The following is a 10,905-nucleotide window of genomic DNA, read 5'->3' as shown; positions in this document are numbered from 1 at the left end:
CAGGAAGCAATTTTTTTTATATATATATTTTTTTTCATTTTAAAATAATCAATGAACTTTTATCATTATATAAATACACATGCTGTTCATTTTATTTGAATGACGTTCTTGAAAACATTTTGGAATAGGATTCTGTCCCCAAATTAGATCTTTTAGAATATGAAAAAAAAAAAAAGAAAAGAAAAGGAAAATGTTCATCTTCCGGATATCTGTGATTTTTTTTTTTTTTTTTGGTGACTTTCCCCCCATCTTCAAATAATTTCTGTTTTTATGTAAAATTCATACTGAGAAAAGAAGGAAAAAAATAATAAAATAAAACTAAAAACACACACGATTTCTAATAATTGATGCCATAATGATTTTTAAAATGATTTCTTATTCCAAATCGTATTTTAAAAATAAATTTGGTAAATTTTATCTCCAAGAAATATTGATTTTCTTATGCTGAAAATTCTCTGTACATATTATTTATATACATACATGCATGTGTGTGTATGTATATATATGATGTATATATTATATATATATATATATATATTGTTTCTGTTATTGATGTGTTCCAGTTCTTTTGACAGCAATTTCTGGATATTTTCTCTCTACCTATGCTGGGAGCTAGGTTCATTATACCATTGACAGCAAAAACATTTTATCATAGCTGAAATGTCTGCTGTAGCACTTCAGACAATAAAAATAATTCATATTCCTCATGTTTTTATTTTGTAATATAGTGCGAGTCTATCAAATAATAACTAAATTCAATAGCTTTGATCCAGTTTGTGTGTTTATATGTCATAGACTGAGACTCACAATGTATTTTGTTTTATATCTGTTTTTTGGTATTTCATCAAAAGGTACAAAGGACAGCTGGTTCCCCCTGAGGCTGATACTATGGCTTTTCAGCAATTGTTATTCTACATGAAGTGGTTATTTTTTATGTGTTTCACTCATCAGACTATAGCTGTGATGGGACACTGTCTCCAGGGGTTTAGTGAAACAAAATAACTCCTCAGGACTTATTCTATCAACCTCTCTCTCTCTCTCTCTCTCTCTTTTCTTTTTGTTCTGAACTACTACTTTAGGAGATGTAAACAAACCAACCCTTCCAGTTGTCAAGCGGTAATGGAGGGCACTTGTGCACACACACATCTAAAACAAGCTTCTTTCAGTTTCCATCTACCAAATCCACTCCCAGGACTGGTTGGTCAGAGGTTGTAGTGGAAGACGTTTGCCCACAATGCCATGCAGTGGGACTGAACCTAAGACCACACAGTTGGGAAGCAAGCTTCCTACCACGCAGCTGTGCCTATTTTAGAAATAAAGTGTGAATTTTGAAACCAGTAGTAATATGAGCAACCAGAAACAAAGATGCAACTCCTAACAACCAAATCCACATCTTAGAGACTATTAGAAGCTGGTTGGGTCTCACCACTTTAAGCACTGGTTTAACTGTTAAACAAATGATCCCTTGTTTTAACTTCAACTCCTATGGGAAAGTTACTTATCAGAAATTGATGTCCTTCCTGTTTCAGCTGATATTTTCCTCCACTGCTTAATGCTAGAGATGCTTTCCATAGAACCACTGCTCTGATAGTTTTTGCCAGCTCTCTGGCTTATCCCTGAGACAAATAATAATGTTTTATATGCATACACTTAGAAACCGGAGCACAAAAAAAAGTGGCTGATAACTAATGTGACGAAATTATCATCACTTTACCATGATATGGGTTGAATATATCTGCAATCTGGTATAATGTTAGCATTCCTAATTCAATGTTATCACATCTGCAACACTGGCTCTATCTTTCTATCAGAAATTACTGCAGAATCAAATCTGAGTCTTCCTCTGCCACAGGTTAGGTAGGTTCAGCGAATGGTTAATAGTGAAATCTCACTGTGGCCTTTCAGCCTCAACAATAACAGCAGCAGTAACACTGCGACCACCACCACCACCACCATCACAATCCTACAATGCCACCACCATCATGACAACTAAAGTGCCTATTCAATAGGTTTGGTTTATTTGCTCTGAAGTTAAATATTGGTTTCAAATTTTGGCATAAGGCCAGTAATTTTGAGGGAGGAGGTACACCGACCCTAGTGCTCAATTGGTGCTTATGTTATTGACCCTAAAATGATGAAAAGCAAAGTCCATCCTGGTGACATTTTAACTCACATAAAGTCAAAAAGAGATGCTAATGATTCTGTCACCTCACTGCATTACTGAAATTAAATATCAAAATATTGGTTTTAAAATCATGGCACAAGGCCAGCGATTTGGGGGGAGAGGATAAGTTGATTACATCAACACCCCCAGTACACAACTGGTATTTATTTCATTGACTACAAAAGGATGAAAAGCAAAGTTAACCTCAGCCGAATTTGAATTCACGGATTAAATGATGCCAAGCATCTTGCTTTGTGTGTTAATGGTTTTGCCAGCTTGATGTCTTACTGAAATTAAATCTTATACATAAATAGCAATTTCTATCTGTTACCATCTCTGAGAGTGTAGTGGGTGCTTTTTACGTGCCAGTCAGGCAGGCCTGGCATTGATCACAGCAGGCTTCTTTCAGTTTCCGTCTACCAAATCCACTCACAAGGCTTAGGTTAACCCGAAGTTATAGTAGAAGACACTTGCCCAAAGTTCCACGCAGTGGGACTGAATTTGGAATCATGTGGTTAGGAGGCAAGCTTTTACCACACAACCACACCTGTATATATATATATATTTTGTTTCAAATTTATGTGAATGTGTATAGAATAATATATCAGTTGAATAAAGCTAAAAAATGGTCTGGTTTTCACACATACTGCTAGATCTATCAGAACAAAAAATGGACAGAGTTTTGCTAACGCAGATATGAACTGCAAAATGCCAAAATTGCGAGGAATTATATATAAGTGAGACAGGGAATGCGTTATTGGAACACTCACAAGTCTACAGACAACAAATCTGGACCACCAATGTTTGCCAAATTCCATTGAGCAAACATATAGAGACATGTGGTCAGAAAATGTTTCTAATTTTTTCTTTCCATAAACTACATGACGCAAGTGTGGTTGGAAGAAAGATGAAAGAAAAAAACGGTTTATGAAAATGTTCAAACCTGTTCTTAATGGAAATAACAGCAACAGTATAACAACCAGTTAATGATGTGGATTGAGAAATAGCTCTTGCTGATAAATATAAACAAATTACAGCATACTAGGTATGCCTGGCAAACCATGATGTTTCAAATGCAACTGGATTGGTCAAAACCATATTCTAAAAATTCAGCTTGTTGGAGTGTTGTAAGAGGTAGTAAAATTGTCAAGAATTCAACTGTCAGTTAAACACATTTGGAATCTGATGATTACTCTAAGAAATCACTAATTTTACTTTATGAGCATTACAAAATGTTTTTTTAATGTTAAAATACCATAACAAACGTAAAAACTGGACCATGTTTTAACTTTATTCACCTGATATATATATATATATATATATATATATATATATATATATATATATATATATATATATATATATATATATATATATATATAGTTGAAACTTACAGAAAAACAAAAGACGAAGACAGATATATAAACAACAAGCAGGTGTATTAGTTTGACGTTCAGGAAGGTGAGAAAGTCTTTTACATTTCGAGCCTATGCTCTTCAACAGAAAAGAACAATAGGAAATTAACAGAGAGAGAATAAAAAAAAACTTGTGGATTTAGCGGTCAATCATGGCATCTGGTTGGACTCACAAGGCTTTTGTCAGCCCGAGGCTATTGCAGAAGATATTTGCTCAAGGTGCCATGCAGTGGGACTGAACCCGGAACCATGTGGTTGGGAAGTAAGCTTCTTACCACACAGAAAAAATAAAACCCCAGCAATCTTATTTTAGATTGGCTGTAACGGATCTATATGAAAAAAATTATATATATATATATATGTACATATAGATATATATGGCATGTAAAAAATACCACTTGAGTGTGGCCTTTGCCAGTACCGTGTGACTGGCCCTCGTGCCGGTGGCATGTAAAAGCACCCACTACACTCTCAGAGTGGTTGGCGTTAGGAAGGGCATCCAGCTGTAGAAACTCTGCCAGATCAGATTGGAGCCTGGTGTTGCCATCTGGTTCACCAGTCCTCAGTCAAATCGTCCAACCCATACTAGCATGGAAGGCGGACGTTAAACGATGATGATGATGATATATATATATATATGTATGTAAGTATATTATATGCTTGTGAATGAGTGACCGAAAGAATGAAAGTAGCTCTCAACATATTTGGCTGGAGATAAATGTATTTGATAACAGTTTGACAGAGCCCCACATTATCTGGTTTCGTGGGTGTAGGACACCTCATCTAATGGGATGGATATGTCCAACGCCTACAAAACTTTAAGTCATGTGCTGCTGAGTCAATGCTGTGTGTGTGTGTTATTGTTTTGTTTCAGTCATTTGACTGTGGCCATGTAAGAGCTCTGCGTTTTAGTCGAAGAAATCGACTCCATGCCTTATCCTTTGTAAACTTATTCTATCGGTCCCTTTTGTCGAACTGCAGAGTTACGGGGACGTAAACACACCAACATCGGTTGTCAAGCGAAGAGTAGTGGGGGGGGGAGGGGTGACGACAAACAGACACAAAGATATCCATATAGCTACACACTATATTTATGATAACACACAAAAAAAAAGTAAAGGTAACTCCAGGGTGGGAGGAGGGATCTGAGGTTACCCCCTCTGTTTTTCTGTAGTGGGGGGAAAATCTCCTACAGCATGTTCGGAGGTTAGATTGATTGATAGTACCCGAAAACACGAGGAAAAATAATTATTTTCCCACTGAAATCGAGAGGAGTGTTCTATAAATTTACCTACCAAGTTTAAAAAATAAGTACTGGGGATCAATTTGTTCGACTAAAGGTGATACCCCAGCACTGCCGCAATCGATGATTGAAACAAGTAAAAGATGTGTGTGTGTGTGTCTTCTGTTTGTATTGTCTTCCATTTCCAATTTAGATATTTTACATTTGAAATTATCGTAAATTGTTTCTTTGTTTATCGGACCGTCGAAGATTAGATCAAAGTTACAAGTCACCGGCAACAATGATTTCATTGTCAATAGTTCAGGTCATTGAACAGTATATTATTTCATTTCTGGGATCTTGAGATCGTTAAATTTCTCCCAACCGTTTCAAGTTTTCCATTTTCAAATTTCCAAGAAAAAAAAAAATGTGAATTTCGTCATCAGCATGCAAAATTACATTAGAATTACATTTTTTTTTCTAAAAATAATCTGTTGAAAATTTGAAAAACTTGGAGTGGTCTGAAGAAATTTAACAAGATCCTATCAGTAGAGGTTAATTAGCTAATCAATGATGTAATTAGATGTTAGTTTGAATAACAAGGTAACAATTTGGGCCAATGCAACAGGATACCTGCCAATCCTGTAATAGCAGTACCCTAATAACTCGAACATTCAACAAGATATATTGGGTCAATTTGCTCATCGGTTTTTAGGGAAATAATCTGATATCAAACTATTTATATGTATTTATTTTGGAGATGTACTTGCCAGGCGAATGATTTTATATGAGATTGTGTCTTAAAACTAAAACGATTGCGACGTTGCAGAAACAGATTGGTCATTAAAAAAAAACTTCACTTAAATATTTATTTGGTGTCAAAATTATGGTTTCTGATATTTATGAAAATATTTTTCCTCACTTTTAAAATTTTCTTTTTATTTAAAGAAGAATATTTATTGTTGTTGTATCTGGGGAGAGTCATTCTCTTTTGGTGCTTTATTGCTGTGATATCTAAATAACAATTTCAATTCGGCCAGATGCCTCTTGTTCGCTGTACTGGTTTCTTAACTGAGGGCCGTGCGTTGAACACAATTAGCAGCACATGGCCTCAATAATGATGTCGTCCGTGACAAAGTTTGCCCGTCCTATTAGGAATTATTCATATTCCGCACCTAGGATTAAAGAAGGTATGGGTCATTATTCTGTATCTGTAACACATAAGAATGTACACACATCTATATATATAATGTTTCATATTCCAGTCGAACCAACAAGGAAGCTGCTACACAGTCGCTCGACCTGCTAGAAATAGCAGACAAATCATTCACGCTCTCAACCCGCTCCGTACCGTGTGAAAAACAAATGACACAGACAGTATAGTCATACATATACAAAAAATATTGGGATTGCCACAACTGGAACACTTTTGGTCAGAACAGACTTGATGTTAAACAATAACATAGATTGTAGTAAGGTTTAAATGACTTGTAGTTTATGAAATACACCCTCACGTATTGTTTCTATTCCTGGTCTACGTCCTAATAATAGAATTTCTCAAATAATACTCTTCTATCTTAGAAAAGAAGGATATATATATTGAATGAATAATGTGGTCCCGGGAAAAAAAGGACTGTCTGCTGGGATGTCTGATTAACCTTGGGTCAAACAATAATGAGGCCCTTCAAGGGTTTAATTATTCGCCGGATTTCGGTTCTGTATAATAATAGAGCTTATCTTGTAAAAAGTGAATGTTTTTGTTTTCTGGGTAAAAGTGAAGTAAAGGATATTTAGTTATTTTTCCTATAATGTATGGCTTTCTTTGTCGAATGTGACTTTGTTTTGAACTTTCTGAAAAACTATCCCAAATAAGTTGGAATTTCTCCGTTTTGGTTGGGATTTTTACAATTCTTCTTGCACCATGCATTTATAAAATAATAGTTGGGAGGGGAGCCTTTTCTGGAAAAAAAAAAATTAAATCCATAATTTTTAAACGTCTGACCCTTCCGTTTCCGATATGAAATTCACTGAAGACTTGCTAACGATAGAATCAAGCAATTTCGTTTTTTAGTTTTGTAATAAATAATTAAAAAGCACTTTAATTTTTTTTGTCCAGGGTAAACTTCTTTATAAAATAGATATGTTCCTGGAACAAGGTAAACATTTTCATGAGGTCCCGGAAACGAAAAAAATAAAAACTCCACAAAACACGCCAATGACAATCTACCCGATAGCAAGATATTACAAAGAAGCCTGTGTTGTGACATCCATGCCATTCTCAAGGTCATTATCGATGTAAGCGAAGTGAAATAGTTACAGCCAGGTCGCGGACCCCACGTTACAGAGGTCTTAATTTGAGAAACATGTTTTTGTTGGAGAATCGTTAAAATGTTGGGTAAAAGTGTTCACAGGTATTTAGTTAGAGCCCTTTACGTTCTCTGTTCAAATTCTGTTGAGGTCGATTTTGCATTTCAATTTTCCGGGAATTTTCTGATGAAATAAGTACCAGTCAAGTACTGGGGTCAAATTATGGTATACAAGAAAAAAACATTATTGCCAACGAAAATGTGTGTATGTTGTATTTTTGGAGGGTCATTATGCCAATAATTAACGCGCACTGGTTAGTTTTCTTTATTAGTCATTTGGTTAGTTATTTAGCTTACTAACTGATTACTTCACGTAATGACGCTCTCAAGATACAAAATTTGTTTCAACACACAGGTCCACATGAAGAATCTTGCAAATACAATATATATATATAACCATTTAAAAATCCATTACTCAGGAAAAATATCTACTCATATATTTGTCAATAGAGTAGGTATGTTAATCAGCATTATATCAAAGTGTACAGCATTATATATATATATCCATTATGGTCGATCTTACCAATAGGTTTTGTACTAGGTGTTCTACAGGGGCACCAGTTTTCATTTATGTTTTACGTAGTGTTTTTGGTACCGAAAGACTTTCAAACTTCGTATACTTATCTATTTTGTGTTATAGAACAGAAAAAAATTTTTGTATTCGAATTTATTTCATGTAAAAAATTGACTTATTTCGATAATTTCTACTAATCACTGACGTCTATTCAGTTGAAAACAGTTAGCGCTGTAACGGTGTATATCGTATTAATCCCCTAACCCTAACTAGACTGTTAACCCTAACTCTAACCCTAAAACTAACCCTAACTCTAGAATCCGAACTCTAAAATTGTTACACACATAGATACGCACAGCGTAATTTATTATATAAACAATATATGTGTATAAATTACGATTAAACCGGATGAAATATGTCACAGGGCATAACATTTTTATGACCGCCCAGCAGTAACTCTATTCAGCTGAATAGACGTAAGTGATTGGTTGAAATTACAGAAATACGACAACTTTAACATGGAATAACTTGCGATGTACGTTTTTTTGTTAAGAAGACTAAGAGTAAAAGATGTTTTATATGACACATTCTACCAGTGTCCCAAGTTTCAAAGTGTTTTGTTAAGAAAATACTGGTGCCCCCGTTTTGAACAAGATCCCAGCCTGATTATGTAACATGGGATGAGGCGGTGAAGCATGATCTTCGAAGTTTGGGCCTCACAGAGGCAATGACGAGGGACCGAAACCTTTGGCAATATGCTGTGCTTGTGAATGAAATTGTAGTTGTGGTTGATGCTGGTGTCCTGTAACTGGCACCCGTGCCAGTTTGCATGTAGAAAGCACCTTTTGTGTGTTGGGTCTCAATGGAGGCAAAGTGGCATGTGAAAAGTTCCTTTAGAGTGTTTGGTCCCATGGAGGCAATTACCAAGACTTTTGGCATTATGTTGTACTTGAGAAGAAGACCCATCAAGCCAAGCAAAATCGCAGTCATGGCAGATGCTGGTGTCGTGCAAATGGCACTCATGCCAGTGGTACGTAAAAGCACCCATTACACTCTTGGAGTGGTTGACATTAGGAAGGGCATCCAGCTGTAGAAACTATACCAAATCAGACTAGGGTCTGGTGCAGCCTCTCAGCTTGTAAGCCCTGGTCAAACCGTCCAATGCATGCCAGCATGGACAATGGACGTTAAATGATGATGATGATGATGCTATTTAGTTGTGTCACTTTATGTTCTGAATTCAGTTCTTGCTGGGACCTACTGTGCCTTTCATTTTCACAGAGGTTGGTAAAATATATACCAGTCAACTCCTGGAAGGGATTGATGCTTTGCACCTATGTAAAAAAAATCATTATTCATCGTACAAAGGTTATTGGTTTCAAATTTTGGCACAAGGCCAGCAATTTTGGAGGGGGGAGTAAATCGATTGTCCCCCCTCCCCTCGTACTTAACTGGTACTCATTTTATTGACCCCAAAAGATGAAAGGCATAGTTGGCTTCAGTGCAATTTGAACTCAGAATGCAAAAACTGATGAAATGTTGCTAAGCATTTTGGCAGTGTGAATATTAAAAATGTTTTTATTGGCATAGGCATTGCTGTGCGGTTAGGAAGTTCACTTCTTAACCATGTGGTCTTGAGTTCAGTCCCACTATTTGGCACCTTGGAGAAAGTGTCTTCTACAATAGCCCTTAGCTGACCAGAGCCTTGTGAATGCTTATGCTTGACAGAAACTGAAAGAAACTCCTCATCCGTGTGTGTGTGCGTACGTGCCTGTGCATGTGTGTGTGACCACGTTTATGCTTATGCTCCATAACTTAGTGGTTTGACAAATAGACACCAGACTTGAAAATAAATACTTGGGTTTATATGATTGACAAAAACCTTTGAAGATGATGCTCAAGCATGGCCACAATCCAATGACTGAAATTTTAAAAATTACTAAAGATTACATTAATAGTTTGAAAAGTTATAACCAAATCTCCTCTCATTTAGAAATTAATCAACATATCTGATCCTTTTTTTCTAATTATTTTTACAGGAAGCAAATCATCCAGTTTTAACAGCTATAGGAAGAGTTTCAGCCAACTTTGCATAGAACGAAAAGCTGAAGCTCACAGAAGCATTCTGGTTAAGCTGAACAACAAAGAAGAGAGCAATTATGTCTATCACTATTGCCAACAATTTGGTAAAATAGCAAATGCCATGCATTTCCAAAATGTAAAGAATTACGTTCTTATTGAATTTAAGAAGCAATCCTGTATTCCAAATTTGCTGTCTTCTGTTAGCCATTTTCAGAATGACAAAAAAATACCTGCTGAAACCCGTCTGTTGTGTTTGCCTTCACAATTTAGCAAAAAGAAGACAGAAATTCCTTCTGGATCTTCGCTTGTCCGTTCCATTGAAGAAACACCTTTGCTGTTGTCTGATCTTGCTGCTGTCGACTCTGTAAGTATGAAAGCACGGAAGTTGATGCAGAAATCCACAGATCTTATGTTTTGCTACGTGTCTTGTTTTTCATTCTGCAGTGGTGGTGGTGGTGGTGGTGGTGATTATTTGTTTCCATTGGACAGGTTATTAGAGCATTATCTGCCTTTTATATCTTATACTTTTGTTGTCACCTCAGCTCACTTTTTCGCCTGTGTCATTAATTTCTCTACTATATCAGTTGTCTCCCTTGGCTACATCGGCTTCATGGCCAATTTTCTTTCAACCTCCATGTTACGATGACAATTTCTTTCTTTCCTGTTATTGCATGTTCTGACTTTACTTTTCAAGTTTTCTCTTCTACAAACTCACACTTGTGAGACTCTCTTGTCATTATAATCAAAGATAATTCCTTTACTATTTACAGAGGTAGTAACTTTTTCAAAGATCTCCTTTACACTCCAAATCGATCATTATCCTGTCAACAGCTCTATTGCTATAATATACAGGGTACGGAGGACAGATTTATGTTTATAAAAAAAAACAGATATATAATAACAGATAATTTTATTTATCAAAAAATGCTATGAGGATAAAAAGATCGTTGCCAGTGCCCCTGGACTGGCTCTTGTGTGGGTGGCACATAAGATGCACCATTTTGAGCGTGGCCGTTGCCAGTACTGCCTGACTGGCCTTCGTAGGATTTTCGAGTGAGATCGTTGCCAGTGCCCCTGGACTGGCTTGTGTGGGTGGCACATAAAAGACACCATTTCGAGCGTGGCCGTTGCCAGTATCGCCT

General features: G+C 36.2%; 1 protein-coding gene across 2 annotated transcripts in view; it reads left to right on the top strand.

The window, feature by feature from the left end:
* Positions 1 to 5,810: 5,810 nt before the first annotated feature.
* Positions 5,811 to 10,905, top strand: part of LOC106872676 (poly(A) RNA polymerase, mitochondrial) — a 14,442-nt gene continuing 9,347 nt past the window's right edge. The window contains exons 1-2 of one of the 2 annotated variants that reach the window (XM_014919751.2): positions 5,811 to 5,991; positions 9,721 to 10,127. In XM_014919751.2, coding sequence (XP_014775237.1) covers positions 5,907 to 5,991; positions 9,721 to 10,127 — 492 coding nt within the window. In that variant the 5' untranslated portion in view covers positions 5,811 to 5,906. Of the gene's footprint in view, positions 5,992 to 7,465; positions 7,623 to 9,720; positions 10,128 to 10,905 lie in introns of those variants that run through there. The other variant, XM_052973893.1, reaches the window with a different exon arrangement.

The sequence above is a fragment of the Octopus bimaculoides genome, chromosome 17, assembly GCF_001194135.2.
Source record: "Octopus bimaculoides isolate UCB-OBI-ISO-001 chromosome 17, ASM119413v2, whole genome shotgun sequence".
Lineage (NCBI taxonomy): Eukaryota > Metazoa > Mollusca > Cephalopoda > Octopoda > Octopodidae > Octopus > Octopus bimaculoides.
Note: the sequence above shows the minus strand (reverse complement) of the source record. Positions and strands in the feature narration are given on the sequence as shown.